The sequence below is a fragment of the Crocodylus siamensis genome, chromosome 11, assembly GCF_052110815.1.
Source record: "Crocodylus siamensis isolate JL-2025a chromosome 11, ASM5211081v1, whole genome shotgun sequence".
NCBI lineage: Eukaryota > Metazoa > Chordata > Crocodylia > Crocodylidae > Crocodylus > Crocodylus siamensis.
Genome location: NC_143405.1, coordinates 8,951,316 through 8,969,120, shown reverse-complemented (window position 1 = coordinate 8,969,120; position 17,805 = coordinate 8,951,316). Strand labels below are relative to the sequence as shown.

The following is a 17,805-nucleotide window of genomic DNA, read 5'->3' as shown; positions in this document are numbered from 1 at the left end:
GCAGCAACACTTCTTTAGAATATAAAGGAGTCTTGGCATTGCTGTGGCTTTCTTCTCCTTGGTCCCAGTTCTTCTGTGCGGTCTTGATCTCTGTGCTGTCTTAGGGCTGTAGGGCTGGCTGTGGGTGGCTTCTTCAGACTGCTGAAAACAAACAGTTTAGTCCCAGCATGGTTACTCTGGCTCCTGTGGATGCATCTGTTTTTGCCTAAAGACTTTTTAGAATAAACTTCAGCACATTTTTGCAATGAAGCCTGCAAAACGCAAATGCATTAACAACAGTCTTTCCACTGAAATTCAGCAAGAATCTGTGCCAGCCATTTCCATTTGGAAAAATAACAAATGAGGATGTTTATGGAAGGAGAAATGGAAGTTCCTGGTACCAAAATGGAAGGATAATTTTATATTTAAGGAATACAGTTGGCACCCTAGAGACGTGGGTTTGGTTTCTGGGTTTTCCATCACCTTACATGGTCTTAAGTCGCTTGTCTCAGCTCTCTGCTGAATAATAGGTGCCATTCTTGCCCATTTGTAAGAGATTTAGGACAAGGACTATGTAACTATCAGCACTAATAATGAGCTAGTTCGAACCCTAGTTTTAAAATCCAGTGTCATCCTTTAACTTGGAGTCAAATTATTTCCCAAAGCCTCGATTTCTCTATACTAAAGGTTCTTTTAAGGATGTGACTGGACTTCAGTCACCTCTCTTGTACCACTGGAATATCTGCCCATATGACTTTGGCTCCTAGACAGCATCAGCATCGTCTTGGAGGAAATGCATTGCTATGATTTTTGCAAGCTGTGGAAAAAGATGAGTCTAATCTAGATGCAACTAATTAGAGATTTCTGTGGAAGTAAAACGGTGCAAATTTAATTATAGAAAGATAATTGTGTTTGTTTTGATTTGGTTAAGTAATCATCATATTTGTTTAGTTTATAATAAAAACAGAAACAAAATAGAGGGCCAAGCCTGGTGGTTGGTAGGAAGGGGTGTTCCAGTTCTTGGGTTGTGGATCTTGACTCTTCTGAAGCACTGTTATTTTCAGTCGTATTTTGAGACCAGCTTTTTTGCTTTTCTTTCCTTGTTTCTCCAGGGTGACCACTTCTGGGGTAATGGAGGGGATGAAGAAGGTCAAGAAGGTGATGAATGGTTCAGCAGAGTCCCAGGGCGAGTGGGAGAACACGGCATGATGGCCTGATCCCCTGGACCAAGGCAGCACTTTCAGAGAGACTTTTTATGCTTTTAATTTATTAATACACCTCTCAGTGGAAAGGGAGCAACCTGTACTTCCCAACACTGACACTGCAGTGGGGCGTGTGTAGGGGGAGCAAAACATTGCAAAAAATACCTAACTATTCTTCTTTTTTTAAGAAAATGGAATTTCTTGCTGTACCTGCCAAGAGTGTGACACTTTCCTATGGATGCAGGGGTGGCTTTGGTTTTCTTTTTGTAATATTATTTTACCCCCTTTCTGGAACAGGTGGATGATCCAAATTGCTTGGCAGCATTATTTGAAAAGTGTAATACAAATGAAGAGAGAGCGAGACCTTTCAGTGTGTATGTAAAGCTTATAATTATATAATGCATATAGATACACACATGCTCTGTAACGTACATGCTGGAGTTGACCATATCATGAAAAACGGGGAAACAAAAGAGGGTATGTGACTCTTTTTTTGTAAACTTCTCCCAAATCAGGCAAGCTTCTTGATGGGCAGGAGGGAGACAGTGAGGAGGCTGTAAAATAAACTAACAGAAATGTTCATTTGGAAAATGTAACCAGATAATGGATCAGAGGTGACTCTCTTGCCATCTTTCCCTTTGGTGAAGTCCAGAGGTTGGTCTTTTCTAGTCCATGCGGGTATAGACTGGGATGCGTCAGTTTTACGCATGTGCTCCATTGAAAAACATCATGGTTTGAGCTTCTTGTCCTTCAGGCTAAGTTCTGATTTCCACTGTTGGGAAAGTTACTCTGTATTTATGCACCGATGCAGAAGAAATCAGAATTTGGTACTCGGCCCTTTCCTATCAGCTGGGTAACCCTGTTTGTTAGGGCCCTATGGGATCATTTTAAGTCTTGATTCCTAAGCTGTGACACAGAACATTTTGGTTTGCAATATGAAATGTTTGAGAAACACATTGTGGTGGGCTGGAGTGTTGCAAAGGGCAGTGGTCCAGTGACAGGAGCTTCTTACTTGTGTGGGGGAGGAAGAGCTTCCAAAAGAATGCTGTGACTACTGCAGGACGAATCCCTGGCTCATCTCCTTTACTCCGAACCATATTGTCTCTGTGGGTGGCTGCTTGCCTCTGGCTGGAGCATGTAGAATCAGTGATGCTGCTGCCTCAGCCCCTCTGAGTTGAACAGAGTTGCTGTCGTAACCAGTAGGCTGCCGCTTCAGTCATAGCAGGGAGCATGTTGGGAAGTAAGATGATGGTATTTCTTCCTAGGCACAGTAAACATTCAGCAAATGGCAAGTTAAAGCTTTCTGCTCAGGCATTAAAGTCAAAGAAAAAGGGAAGGGGCTTTGTGGTGGAGCAGGAACAATGTTGAAACAGTAGGTGCTGGTGGAAAGAATTGATGATTATCTAATTGGGGAATTTCACCTCCTGGCTTCTAGTCTTCAATAGGATCCTTAACAGACAAATTACAAGTGCCCTGCGCTTCACCTGTAGTGAGTGCTCTGGTATTTCTGATAGCACATGCATCTAACATGGTACTAATAAGGCTGCTCTTACCTAGGTTGGGGAGTTGCTCTTTAATTCGGTATAAGAGGGATAAGGTAGTATATAACTTAACACAATAAAATAAGTAGAAACTAAGTGACTTGGACGCCAGCCTTAGTCCCTTTGCAGGGCTATGTAGATATAGTGCAGGGTTGCATAGGTTTCACTATAAGAGCTTGGCATACCTGCAGATGACACATCCACTAGGGATCAGACTTGTTCGATGGCTGCAGAGCTTGCATCTCCAAGGAGCAACTGCCTGGGGAGCTAGACTTGCTGGCAGCTTTATTCTCTTACTACAGCCTGGAACAGGGTGAAACGCACTTTGGTTTTGGATTGTTGAACCGTTTCTTTCTGGGAGCTGAGGCTGAGATGGGGTTTCAGTTCTTTAAAACTGCATCCCGTTGGACAGTGGTATTGCTTTCTCCCTATACCAATTCTCATCATCACTGCTAGCTTCAAAAATGTTGAAAGTGGATGGTAAGAAGAGCCTGTCTGCTCTGATGCCTGGGATCAGTTTCCTTTCATATTGCACTTGAAAACGTAATGGTTCTCTCTTCCCAACACCAGGGTTTTTTTCCGTAGCAACTTTCTCACTTGCTCCATAATATATCAGAGCTGTAATCGTCTGCCCCTACCCTTTGTGGCTAACATCTCATGAACCTCAGGCTTTCATTTGGAGAAAAGGAAATTTTTGACTAGCGGGGTGGTCCACACATGATCTTGTAATGCTTCCAGGAGTCCTGGAAAGAATTGGTTTTGCTCTTTCTGCATGTTAAGTGGTAGAGATGTGAGGAAGTAGCACTCAGCCAAGTGTGCCAAGGCAGTTGTGTTCTTGAAAGCTGTTGCTCTTGTATGGGAAAGCACGCTCGCTCTGCTCTGATGTGCAGCCGCAGAACTGTGGAAGTCCCTGGCTGCCTATTTGCAATTGCAGGGAATAGATGTGGACTTGCCTGCAAATTGTTGAGAGTAATGCATTGGCAACTCCAATGCTCTTCTAGCAAATGGAGGCGCTTGGGTAAGCAGTAAAGATTTGCTGTCAGGAATAGAGGTACAACAACACATTCTTACTCCAAGAGTGATCCCTTCAGGGGATCTGTTCGTACACTTCCTGAATTAAATGTGAACTTTTTTAAAGGATATGGCCCTTTCTACTCCAATGTGAGTTGGCCCTTTTAGAAGCCTTGTGAGGAGTGCTGGGGGATACCAACTCTTAAATGCTACATATTATGGCAACACAGCCACTGGTATAGCTGATGCTTATACCTTCAATCTCAGGTTTCTCTCTTTATCTGCACTTTTGCTAATATATCTGATATAAATTGTCTGCAGAGTCAAGGAATAAGCAGGATTTGAGGCTGTCTCATGGGCTCTGAGGTGGAGAGGAGGAACCCAGGAAGCGTTTCTAAAATGGGCAACTTCGGTCTGTGAACTGGAGACAAATGCGCCACTTTCTGGCCAATTCTAGCTGGCATCTGATGTCAGCAATGTTGGAAAACAACCAGCAGTACCAGCTGGTTGCAGCTAAATTATTGCTATGAAAATATAGTGCTTAGTATTGTGGGTGGAAAAATGAGCAGAGCCATCAAAAGTTCATATAGCAGCCACTGTCTTTAACAGGCACTCCCTCTACCTGCTTCTCTAAAAGGAAGGCTTGCCTTCCCTCCCCGGTCTACTCCATGCGATTGGCAAGTGTTTGATTTTTGGTAGCCAGCCCCACTGCCCTGAAACAGTGACCCAAAAATTACGATAATCAAAGCACCTGGCTTTCAAGCACTGCTTCCACAGATGTCTGGTACCCTACTGACACTGTAAAGAGGGTGAGCCAATTACTTGTGACTAAGTTGACCATCGTGGGATACAAGTGGCTTAACTTCCCTCCTTATGCCTGTAATGATGAAAGTTGGCAAAAAATGAAAGACTTTACAAGGCCATAGCGCTAAAAGTATCTGGAGGCTTGGAAAACTGGGCCTTCTGTGAACATATAGCTGTGGATGGCTTGATGCATCACCCCTAGAGACCTTGCAGCACATACTGTGCAAACTGTGAAACATCTCAGGCATCAGCTCTCTTTTCAGTAGTCATGCAACTTATGCCCCAATAAATCAATATTGATAATGATATGCAAATGAAGCTTGAACACTCCTGCCCACCGTGGTAGCAGTGACTGCTGTAGTTTGGTTCAGCAAGCTGTCTTCTACAGTAAGCTTGCTTGTAGCGCAGTTGCCAAATGCTTGCATATTAGTGGCTTGGGAAATATTTCCCTTGGTAGTTTTATCTTGAGGCTTCTGTTTTTGTTTTGTTCTTTTTCAACCATGATATTAACAGTATCACCCAGAATGTCGCCTCCTTCCCTCGAGTGAGGTGGTTCCAGTTGGGGAAGCCACAAGCTATGCTATTAGTAAGCTCTTTTTCACGTTACCATCTAAGCCAGCATGTCACGGTCTGTTCGGTACATTGTTCAGCATGTTTCTCTCCAGCAGGTTGCCCTGTCCCTTGATTTCCGTGCTGGCGTACCCTGGGAGCATGTTGTAAAGATTTGGTGCATTGCAGCATTTTTGTCTCGGAGCTAGTATATGGAAGATGTCTATTTTTTTCCTAAGCTACACGGACCCTGTAGAGTGTGAGCATACATTTACTGTATATTCTTTTAGCTATGTAACATTCCTCCCAACATTAAATTTATGTATCCTACTTGAGTTTCTTAAGTATCAAAGTATGAGCCAGGAATCCACTCCAGAAAACAGGATTTAAACCCACATTTTTAGCCTTTGTTTTCTGCCACCAGTGACATTGCCCCTAGTGAGGGGGGACGTGCACTCCAGTCAGTGCCCACCAGATGCTCACGTGGGGTGGGGGAAGAAGGGGAATGGTAGTTGTCAGTGTGTTGGGAAACACCTGTCTGTTTTTGTTAAACATGTTGAGCACCTGCAAATTCCACTGAGCTCCACGGCAGGTGAGATTGCTGGACACCTGTTGAAAAGTGAACCATGAGAGGACAAACTGAGGGGGAGGAAAGGAAACCCGTTTTCCAGCCTGTCTCTAAATATCATTTGGTATCTCCCTTGACTATAGCTAGCTAACTACAGCAGACTTGGAATGCTAGCTCCGCTATGGCTGTTTCCATCCTTGCCATACGTGACCCTTTCCCCTCTCTCCATTGAAGAAACCATGGAGGCTTAACCAACAGTGAGGGGAAGTCACAAGGTGACACTCAAGACTCGCCAAGAACAATTACTTTGCCTCCAGGACTTTTTTTTGCGCATAAACCCGGTGCGTATCTTAAATGTTTTTAATAGGAAATGACATGGAAAAGAGACTTCATGAGATGCCTGAGCAATTAATTTCTTATAGTGTTCCTTGGAAAATGTTTATTTTTTCTTTTCTTTTTTTTTTTTTTTTTTTAAAGATTAATCTTGGATTTCCTGGTAGTCACAGCTATGCAGCTGCTTGCTCACGTCATTTTTATTAGTGATACTGCTAATTCTGTAGCTTTTCCCTAGTGGTGTCTTGTTTAGCTATAGCAGTGATGTCTTTAAATTCTCTGCATGGTTTATACTTGAAAGCTGTTTTCTAGGAGGCTGAAGCTGGACTTGATGAGAGAAATATTCTCTTGAAATATACTACATTATACATGAAGTGAAGACAGAAGAAAGTGGCTGAGAAGAGCTCCTTCTTTGCCAGTTGATTGGTTCAAGGACCTGTTTTAAGTTTTGACTACAGTGAATTCTGTAGTGGGCAATTTTTTAAATGTTTCCCTCTGGAAACTTCACTGAGCCTTCTGATCTCCATATCATAATTTGAGCTTTGACAACCATGTTGCCAAAGGGGAGTCAGACTTTCTCTTGTATCTACAAGTCCGAAAGCTAGGCGGCTGGAGCAGTGAGGTGATAACCATCTGAAGCAAAGGATGGCTTTGAAAAGTGCCCCTCTATTAATGGCTGTTGGTGGGGGTCTTTTTTGCTTTTTCTTTCCTTTCTTTTTTTTTTTTTTTTTAAAAAAGATCCTGTATCTGAAATCTGCTTTAGGGCATCTTTGTAGGTTGTACTTGGCCATCCAAACTCTAAAAGAATCAAAAGATGATAATCCTCATTGAGCTCTTGTTTTTTGGGGTTGCTTGAAGGTGTGTAAATATTTGACTCTTAGTGTCATGTTGCAATGCAAAATGGGTTTTTCAGTATTTTTTTTAACTTTTAATAAAAGAGCAATGAACACTATTTCTCTAAAGCTAATTTGGGTGGGTACAAATCAGGATGGTTGGTCATTTGGTTTTTCCTGCTGTGATAAATGTGTAAAATAAAGATTGTATGACCAGAATGAAAGTGTCTCTCTTGATTCTTCTGCTCTAGGTTTGTAGTGACCAGTTAGGCCTAGTGGCTCCAGCCCATGTACACATGCACACTCTTCCTTAGCTCCTGCTAGTGAAGATGTGCCTGGCCAGCAGAATGCCTGGTTGCTCATGTTGGCCAACAAGCTGTGTTTTGGCTACAGCTGATGCTTTTTACTACTTAAGAATGTGAGTAGATGCTCAGAACCATGGTCTTCCCCATCAGGAAAAGCTTATTTTTAATTAATGAGTTTGAATACCAATAGGATGCTGCTCTGCACTAGCTTTACCTGCCATTTTGTTGTTTACTGTGCTTACCCTGCAGAACATTTTTTTTTGGTTTTATTTTTCATATGCCTTAGGATATTACAAGCTTGTGCACTCTAGGTAGTACAGTTTCTGAAGCTCATTTTGTGCCTTGATGGCAGTGTCTGACCATTTTAAACTAATGAGATGAGCATTTTCTCTCTAGTGGTCTCTTGCAGAAAATACAGTGTAACGGGACAGCAAGTCCTGGAGCTATTACTTCTCAGAGCAGTTCAAAGCAGTACAGGACATTAGTGCAACCTTTCTACCATGGGGTTATTTAATCCTTAGACGCAGGGGTAGCAGTGGACATAGTCTTTCTGGACTTTCGGAAGGCTTTTGACACTGTCTCTCACCTCGTTCTCATTAAGAAACTGGGGACTGTGGTGTCGATGCCCACACAGTTAAATGTGTCGCCAACTGGCTGGAGGGCCGCACCCAGAGAGCGGTGGTGGACGGGTCATGTTCGACCTGGAGGGACGTGGGCAGTGGAGTCCCGCAGGGCTCGGTCCTCGGGCCCGCACTGTTCAACATCTTCGTCAGTGACTTGGATGAGGGGGTAGAAAGCACCCTGTTCAAATTTGCTGATGACACTAAGATGTGGGGGGACGTGGGCACGCTAGAGGGGAGGAGTAGGCTACAGTTGGACCTAGACAGGTTACAGGGGTGGGTGGATGAGAACAGGATGGGATTCAACACTGACAAGTGCAAGGTGCTGCACCTGGGGAGGAACAACCAGCACCATACCTACAGGCTGGGAACTCCCTTCATGCCAGGGCAGAGGCAGAAAAGGATCTTGGAGTCGTCATTGATGCCATTGATGCGTCCAGTTCTGGGCGCCGCACTTCAGGCGGGATGTGGATGGCATGGAGAGGGTCCAGAGGAGGCCGCTCGCATGATCAGGGGCAGCAGGGCAGGCCCGACGAGGAGAGGTGACGGGATCTGAACCTGTTCAGCGTCCGCAAGAGACGGCTGAGGGGGATCTAGTGGCCTGTTATAAACTAGTCGGAGGGGACCAGCAGGCATTGGGGGAGTCCCTGTTCCCCTGAGCACTACCAGGAGTGACCAGGAATAACGGTCACAAGCTGGCAGAGAGTAGATTTAGGCTAGACATCAGGAGGCGCGACTTCACTGTCAGGGCGGCTAGGATCTGGAACCAACTTACAAGTGAAGTGGTGCTGGCTCCTACCCTGGGGGGCTTTAAGAGGAGGCTAGATGTACACCTTGCTGGGGTCGTTTGACCCCTGTACTCTTTCCTGCCATGGCAGGGGGTCAGACTTGATGATCTGCTCAGGTCCCTTTTAACCCTACTAACTATGAAACTTCTGCAGCTTCACTGCCAAAAACTAGTGAGATGTTGGCAGTGATTGACAGGGCTATTGGAAAAAGGACCCTATAAAAGATGACTCCTTCCCACTAACACACTACAGATTATGAAATCCTAGGTATTCTAAATCTGGATGGTTTGCAATGACTCAGCGTACAAATGCAGCCGTCTGGCAACGAACTTCACCAGAGAGGGACAGACTTCCTTGTCTAAATGCTGAAACCAAAATAGTTGGCTCTGCATCCCTTCAACTCAATAGACGTCCTTGTTGTGAATGTCAGTAGGAACATGACCGGACCTTAAAATGTATGCGACTGCTGAGACTACTTGTAGGACAAAACATTTTGCTCTAGAAACAAAACCAAGCTTTCAGTAGGGAAAATATATATGGACCATTTTTTTTCAATTGGAATCAGGAGGTTTGAAGAGGCAGCTCCTTCCAGGTTAACTTGGTTTTTGCCTTTATTGCATAGTCGCATTTCAAACCAAATGAGTTTGGACCCTCTGGTTCACTCTTAACTCCCTTCTTGTAAATTTGCTGTAGTTAGTGGAGCCGCAGCAGAGATGAATTGGCATACTGCAGCTAATGTAGGGAAGAGCAGAGAGGACTTGGAAGAAGACTATGAAGGCAGAGTGCCAAGCAGTGGTAAGAGCTCGACACCGGCCTGGGTCAGAAGAGAACTCCGGTTTCCGTTGCTGTCCTCACTTGAGCAATGAAAGGAATAGCCTTGCTTGCCTGAGTGCAGCTGTCACAGCTGCCTTTTGAGTTGACTAGTCATGGCACAGAGGATTTTTCTCCCTCTTGTGCCAGCCTACTCCTTCTGCCACTGGACTATTTTTTTCTGGTGGTATTATGTTTCCCCTGCCCCCTCTCCCCCACCCTCCCCAAAGCCAGATGTCTCAAGTCCTATGTTACATGTCAAGCTGGGTGTGCTCTTGTACCTCACCCCCAATTGTTGCTGTATTCCTACAAAGGGAGATGGGCCCAGCTGAGTGTTATCCATGTGCTCTTGGCATTATTGAACCCCAAACACTTAGGCCAGCTACTACCTAGTTCCAAGTAGGGATTGTGTTGCAACTCCCCTGCGTGGCTTCCCAGCAGCCTTTCAAGTAGCTTCACATGGCCTTTCCTGGGTGCAGCCTTGACATTTCCCACCCCTCTACCTTAAGGAGTATTGAGGTTGCTCTACATGTTTCTAACACTTTGGGGGGCCCTCTTCCCAACCCAACTGCTGTTCCTCTTTGACTTTCCCAAAGGCTCTCCAAGCCCATAGCTTCAATTGCCTCCTTTGCATGAGGCTTCTGCTAGAGCAATGATTTGTTGCCTGCCTTAAAAAAGAAGAAAAATAAAACAATCTCACTTTTTAGCACCTATCAGTGATTATCCTGAGTGATGTGAGGCTGTGTATGGTGGATGCTCTACAGAAACAAGCTGGTATAGGAAAAACTAGTCTGCTATGACTACACAAGCTGCAGAAGGGGTTTGTTGGTTATCAGCTGGAGCCAAGGCTATAACAAATGCATAGCAACCCCCATGTGGAATAGAGTTCTCTCGCTCTGTGGGACTAGTTTTATTTATTGGTTCCTCTGCCCTTTAAATATATATGAGCTAGTCATCAAATCCCATTTGCAGTTTGCCTTTCCTAGGGAGGAAGCGTAGTAATTAATAGTTCTCTTCCATATTCTCTCTAAAGGTTTGGAGGAGAGCTCCACTAGCCCTACACTGGATGAGAAAGATCACAATCTCTTTTCAGGACTCGCAGTAGAGATGATTGATATCTTTCATTAGATCAACACGATTTTTGCAAAAAAAAAAAAATCGCTTCAGGCATTAACTGCTGCTGTTCCAGAGAGACAGGCTCTTCCAGCCGGAGATGTGGAATCGCCGTAATGGACAGTGAAGTACAATATAACCGATTAGGATGCAACTGTCCTACTGCTGGGGAAAAAACAAGACTGTGGAGCAGTTGTTACAGAGGGTAGAATGGGGAAGGGAAAAGGAGCAATGGCTTCAAATCTCTCCCTCCCCCTTGAACTATATGATTGGAGTCTCTTAATGAGAAAAGATCCTGAAAAGAGCTGCTAGCCATCTCATAAAATTCTCATTCAAAGGCAATTTCTTGCTTTTTGGTACAATTTTATATTGACAGGGAAGGTTTAAAAAATCACCTCTGCTTGCTGTGGAATGGTCACTAGCATGGGGCTTATGCAACAGAGGGGCCTGGGCCCACTGAAGATAACCTCCTCGCCTCCCCTTAGGACCTGGCTTCCGTTCTCCGAGAGGAGGGAAGCCAACAAAAACACCACCCCCCATCTATAAACACTGTCGACCTTTTTTTTTCCCTCTCTTGGGCAAACCAAATGGAGTTTGTGTTGGGCTGATGCCTATGCCAGGAGGCTGCTGCCAGATTGGAGGGAGTAAAGAGAACAGCAGTTGTGACTAAGAGGCAAGAGGGAATTGGCCCATGTTGTAAGATTAAAAGAATTAAAGCTGCAGATTTTGGCTAATTGCTGATTAAAGGGAGCTGAAGAGGAGTAGCAACTTGCTACAAAATGCTTGAAGGGTGTAAACAGCAAGGAGGGAGGGGAATTAATGGGAGGGGAAGGGTTATACTGAAGGCATTTAATACAGAAGCATGGGATGAAATGAAGGAAAGGAAAAATAATATGTGAGGAAAACCTTCCTGCCAGTGGGATCTGTGAGGCTGCAGAGCCGTCTCCCTAGTGAAGCAGACAGTTCTTTATAGCTTCAGATAATTAGCATGAGATTGGTCAAATCACTGCTAAATATACTGCTGGGAGCAGTCCCCCACTGGCTACAGGCTGGACCACATGCCTGATTCAGTCTTTCCTGTTGCTCATTTCTATGTGGGCTAAAAGTGCTTGATCTGCAGTTCGGCATGCAACCCCGCTTCTCCAGCGACTCCATTACCCCTCCACGACACCAGTTTGATAAACGAAAGTGAGGCTAGCGGTGCGTGCTCTCATCTGTATTCCTGAGAAGTAAGGGACCTTAACTGTTGCTGCAAAAGCTGAACAGAGATATCTGCTGGGACTTAATGATCCTAGAGTGCCTGCGTGTTGTCATGAATCACAGCTGCCGGGTGGGAGGCTGCAACAGTGCCTGGCATGGTCCTGCTGAGATCTGGAAAATGGATGGGTGCAAATGGTTTTAGTTGGGCCTCGGAGGAGGGAAGGGACAGAAATGCCTTAGGCGAACTGAGGGCACCGCTGGAAAAGGGATGGGTTTATTAAACTTAGGTGGTGGTGATGGTGGGTTTCCGACAGGAGGCTGGGCAAAGAGCCTGGTGCGGCTCTGTTGCCCTTTTAAAACCGGCTCCAAATGGTAGTGACCAAAGCTCACGGCCATCTGCTGACTGTTCATGTGTTTGCTTGTAGCACTGATAACGTGTCCAGTGTTTCTGCTGCATGTGAATCAGAGGAGCTGAAAATACAACGTGACTCACGAGTAACCTCAGAAATCAATGGGGCTCCACCTAGCACCCAGCACGACTGTGGCCATCACAATTGTGCGCCTTGTGCTCTGCGTGTGTGCTTGGACTGGATTGTAATGGGCATGGATATCGAAGTCCCCTTCTCAGGTCTTTTCAGAGCGGAGAGGTTTGAGTGGAAAAGCTTACATGGTGCATAGATGCAAAAATGTATCTGTCCAGGGCCCTCTGGCCATCCCTAATATCTGTCTCACACTGGAAATCCTGCTCTTCCCCTGCTGCCAGACCCCACCCTGCCACCTCCGCTACTCACCAAGGGATGCTGCCTGCTTAGGGAATCTTTTGTCAAAAGATTTTCCTTACACTTCCCAGTGTTTCTCTGTCCCTTTGGAGCAGTCTTCACAGAGGTACCTCCCTCATGCCAACCCACCCCTGCCTGGAACAGTTTTAAAGAGAAAGGAGAAAAAAAGCCTTTCCACATCAGCCACGTGACCTGAGCAGCCCCGTGAATGAGGCACAGTGGCTGTGCTGTACGCGACTGCTGCAAATCGCACAGCTAACAGTGCTAGCATATTTAGTGAAGACAATACTCTGCCGCGTTCCCATTTTCTTTTGGTCTCTCGGAAAACTGTTTTCTGGGATTCAGCCTCTTAACAATCAAACTGTCCAGCTGGAAATGCAGTTTGGAGGCTCAGAGGAGCTGAACAGAACTGGGATCGCTCTGCTGTAAGCTGAATCTGCAGAAGAGTGTTTTCCCTCTTGTTCGCTACACAATCCTAGCAGGCTTAGGGACCTGCAAAAGTCATTACCTTTTGCCTTCTTGTGTCTTAGCCCCAGGATTTAATACATAAGGCAGGCAAAAAAAAGAGAGGAACCAATTAGTTCACAACATCCCACCCTCTCAAGGTTGCTGCATTAACATAACAATTATGCCCTAGAGGCTATGGAGAGAATGCATCTTCAAAAAATATACTGGAATTTAACAAGAGAGATTAATAGTGTAGTGGGTAGTTGTACCCACTGCACCATCTGCATGTCAGCCTTTAGAAAGCAACTGCGCTGAGCCATATGTAGGCATGCCTGCCACTACCCCTTCTCTGATGCTGGTCCATGGTTTCGTGTTTAAAGACCCACCATCTGGAGGAGAAAAGCCTGCAGGACCCGTCTCCTAGCTGGCACGGAGTTGGTACACCGATGCGATTTCCATTATTCTCACTTGAAGTCATGCTGGAGTTTCGTACTAACACTTCGTGCGACGTAGAACTGATTTATTACAGTGGTGCCCAACAGAGCTGCTGGAGCTCAGGTCCCTCAGCGTTTGAGGTTATAAACCTTGATTTCCAAGGCTCTGTGATTTGGCTGTTTATAGCTCAGTATCAAAGCAATTACAATGTTAATCCTCTGCTAGGATTTTACATTTTGGAACGTGTGACCTGTTGCGGGTTTAGGGCCAAAACACCAGCCGTTCCAGTCGTGTCTTGTCAAGGCGAGGAAGGCTTCAAATGTGCGGTGTCTGGTAGACAAGAAGCAATGGGGGCGTAGGTAAGGTGGCTCACGGCACCCTTAACTGACCCTGCTCTGCTCCGGAGTTGGTGCATGGATCTGAGGTCCCTGAAATGCCAGGGCAGAGGACAGGAGGGTATATGAAGGTAATGGGCCAGATTCATCTCTGCGTAACTGCTGATGGCTGCTGCCTCAGGGATGAATTTGGCTCAGCCTCAAACCTTTTTCTGCCCTCAGTAAAATTACCATCTCTGTGCGATGCGTCCAACTGGAACCCGCAAGGATGTGCATGCAAAGCACAGGCCAGTCCAGCGCTCCAGCAAGCGCACGTTGGGAGGCTGCCAGAGCCTCAGCCCCACAGACCGAAGACCTTGCTTCATCCCCGAGCGGGTGCCCCTGGGATAGTGCAGCTGAGGTCTGTCTTGCCATATCCTGCTAGTGCCTCGCCCCTGACCCGGCGGGCCTGCTTCCAAGGATGGCATGAGTGCCTGCGCTCTCTGCCAGTCCCGTTCTCAGCTCCTCGCTGGGGGCAGCCAACAGAGGTGCCAAGAATTTCTTTGGCTTTTGTCAGCTTGAGTCAGATCATTAATATTATCCTAAAATAGCTGGGTTTTTTGCCGCCTCTAATTAATCAGCCTCACATGTAAATTCCTTCCGCTCCCTGAGACGCGAGTCCTTGCCGTGTTTCCCCCCACCAAGTCCTGCCGGGTGGGCCGAGTACACCAGAGGGGCTGTTTGGTTTTGCAGAGGAGCTGGATTTCCATTCACGTTGCGTGGCACCGTTACGTCAGGTGTAGATGCCCTTCTTCACGGGGCCACCTGGGAAGTCCAGTATTACCCAGGCACAATTTGAATCCAGTTGGCAGCCTCCGGACCAGAACAAGCTATCCAAACAGCAAGCGCCCCCCACCCTTGGCATGCAGCGGTACGAGAGTTGTCTCTGCCGCTGGGAGGAACTAATTGCTAGTTCCTTAGTCTGCTACAGGAGCTGGAGATACAATGATCATTTGGGATAATGATACTGAGACAATAAGCACACGGTGCTGGCAACATGCCTCTTCCCCCACGATCCCAGCCTGCTGGCACCAGGACCGACGCGGGAGAGCCTCTGCGAGCTCTTCGCTGACGAGCGGCGCTCCAAGGATGCGTCTAGATTGATTGTTTGTTGAACCACGTCAGCGCGCTTGGCCCCGCAGGCGCCTTTGCTCCCATTTGCCTGGGAAACTCTTCAGCCTAGATGAGGCCGGGCAAAGGGATTTCTCACACCTGCTCACCGCTTTGCCAGACAGAGCAGGATGGTCCCAATGGCGCTGGAACCGGGGCAGACGAGTGAGGAGGCAGCAACGGCCGTACCCGTGTGATCTACCGAGTCCAGCGCCTGAGAGGCCTCGAGCAGGAGACTCGACGCCGTGTACCCTGGCGCCTGCGCGTGTCCTGGAGCATGGAGCAAACCGAACAGGTTCGGTAGGATCCAGAGAGGTTCCCTGGCCTGGTGTCGGTGCCCTTTGTGACTTCCCTACCCCAGACGGGTGTGGGGAGGGTAGTTAAAAGCCCACAATGGCTCCGGGGGTACCTGCGAGAGGCGAAGGCAGCAGTAGTCCGTTTCCCTTGGCCGTCTGCAAAGCCGATTTATGAGTTTAATTCCCTGCAGACTCATGTTTAAAAGGAACCAGTCTCAGACCTGTGGGTCTCTACGATACAGGCAGGTAGGCAATCAAGACCAGGCCGCAAATAAGCGGGGGGCAGGTCCTCCATCCACAGGAACCCCGCTCCTCGCCCCAGGGCCTGCAGGGCTCGGCCGCAGCGGCGCTCGACCTCCCTGGACTTGCTGGACTCGAGGCCCCGCTCGTTAAACGCCAGCTCCTCACTCGGTTTATTTGGGGCCGGGGAGGAACTGCCCCCGGGGCAGCGGGGCAAAGCCGGCGGGGGCGAGTGCGGCCAAGGGGCTGGAGACGCGCGCTCGCTGCCGTGGCGGGCTGAGCCGGGGGTGCTCCGCGACGGCTCGGCGGGGCGCGGGTGGGCTCCGAGACCCCGGAAAGGCCCCGGCGGCTTTTAGGGCGGTGGGAAGCGCCGGGGAGGGCCCGCGTGGCGCCGCCCCGGGGCGGAGCCGGGGCCCGGGCTGGAGCCGCGGCGGAGCGCGGTGAGTGCGGCGGCGGGGCCGGGCCGGGCCGGGGTCGGGGCCGGGCGCGGCGGAGCCTCCCCGCGGGGCACCGGCCCGAGCGCGGCGCGGGGTCGCACGTGGGTGGGCGGGCGTGCGCGCGTGCGCAGATGGATTCCCGCGCGTGCGCCTGTGCGTGCACGTGGATCTGGGTGCGCGCGTGGGAACGTGCAGGCGCGTGTATTCGTGTGTGCGTGCGTGTGCTGACCTGTGGGTCTGTGGGTGCGCGCGCATACATGTGTGCACGTCTGTTTGTGTGTTGTCCGGTGGGTCTTTATGTGCACGCGTGCGTTTGTGCGTCTGCATGTATGTATTTACCCAGGGGTCTCCACGTACGTGTGTGCACACGTGTAGTTGTGCATTTGTGTGTGTGCATGTATTTATTTACCTGTGGGTCTCTGTGCATGCATGTATTCGTGTGTGCGTGTGTATTTCTGTACATGCATGTGCGTGCGCATATTTGCGTGCATGTACATGTATTTGTGTGTATGTATGTGCGTGTATTCATGTGTGCATCTATGTATGTGTGTGTACTTGCATGCGTGCACGTGGGGGTATGTATGTACACGTATTTGTGTGCATGTCTGCTTTGTGCATGTAACTGCACACGTGCGTGCATGTAGTTCTGTGACTGCATGTTTTCGTGCATGTAGCTGTGCATGCGTGTACATGTATTTGTGGATGCATGCATGTGTGCACATGTATTTGGCCGTGTGTGTGCAAGTGTACGTGTATTTGTGTGTGTGTACACGCATGTGTGCACAGGCAGTGTCTGGCACATCCAGGCTTGAATGCGGGGTTGGGGGTTCAGGACTCCTGTGATGTTACAAGCAATGAACTAGGAGCAACTTGGGAGGCATCAGAGAGGTGCCAGTTACACACCAGCCCTTTGGTGTAACACTGCTGTCACACAGCTCTTGTAACAGCTCCGGGCCTCTGTACTTAAGCTCCTTGGGGTGTTGTGACAAAGTTTCTTTGGGTAATCGTGATATTTTTAATGAGACCAACTACATAGTTGAAAAAAGTGTTCTTTGTGAGCTTTTGGGTGTTGTATTTGTTTCTACCACTGATTCTCAACGGGGGGTCCAGCAGCCAGCAGTGCCTTGAGAGGCTTTCGAGTGTTCGCACCGTTAGGTGGACAAACATGGTTCCCATGTTAAACCCAGAGATTTCCAAGGGGACCCCACATTGCCAAACCGTTCTGAGCTCTTGTGGCCTTTCTGGGGTCTTGGCAACCAAAAGAAAAAAACTGATTTTATTTTTCCGTAGTCAAAAAAAGGAGTGAGAGGTAAGAGCTGGCGTTTTGCAAAGTGGGCCTCGCATCTAAGGAGGGGTGTTTCGAATCTGAAAGGGTGGAGAACCACTGGTTTACGCAGACCCAAAGGCAGGCAAACAAGGATGTCGATGTTTGCCACTGCAATGTTTTGGTCCGGCAGTATTTTGCCAGAATGATTTATCAGTTATATAACAATAATAATAAACTCCTCCCACCCCCAACAATGTCCTGAGTTTAAAGCAGAAACCACTGGAGATGCTTGTTCAATTGTCTTGGACTGCAAGTTGGCTATCCCACCTGTAACAGAGCGTATTTCTGAAGCTGATAGGCTTGCTGTGACCAATTAGGGAGAAGTCATTCTGTTTAACTCTCTCAAATAAATACCCAAGGAAACAAATGCCTGGTGCACAACAGATCTGACTGTACTCCGAGCCCACGCGCTTCTGAATTCTTCCAGTAATAACGCAGAGCATGCTGCAGGCTTTGGCGCTGCTGGATTTAAAAAGACGCTGGCTTTTATTTAAGTGTGAACTTCCTCCCACCCTCCCGCTCTCACCCTCTTTGATCACAGAGGCGGTAGAATAATGAATATTGTTGAATGAATAATCATTTCCATGGCAGTGGCTTGCAATATGGTGAGCAGAAGATGTATAAACTCTGAGCGCAGACTGACGAAGCTAGTTGTGAAGACCTGGGACTTAACATCCTTTGTGGCTTTGTGTGTCCGTTGCTGC

General features: G+C 47.7%; 2 protein-coding genes across 3 annotated transcripts in view; both read left to right on the top strand.

Moving 5' to 3' along the window:
- The window catches only part of GPR107 (G protein-coupled receptor 107), a 62,848-nt gene extending 55,809 nt beyond the window's left edge, over positions 1–7,039 (top strand). For both annotated transcript variants that reach the window (XM_090021562.1, XM_090021561.1), the window contains one exon: positions 1,092–7,039. In XM_090021562.1, the coding sequence (XP_089877688.1) occupies positions 1,092–1,188 (97 nt within the window). In that variant the 3' untranslated portion in view covers positions 1,189–7,039. The remainder of the gene's footprint in view (positions 1–1,091) is intronic.
- A 2,552-nt stretch (positions 7,040–9,591) lies between these two features.
- Positions 9,592–17,805, top strand: part of NCS1 (neuronal calcium sensor 1) — an 83,810-nt gene continuing 75,596 nt past the window's right edge. The window contains exon 1 of the mRNA XM_090021339.1: positions 9,592–15,777. The gene's annotated coding sequence lies outside the window, so the exon portion shown is untranslated. The remainder of the gene's footprint in view (positions 15,778–17,805) is intronic.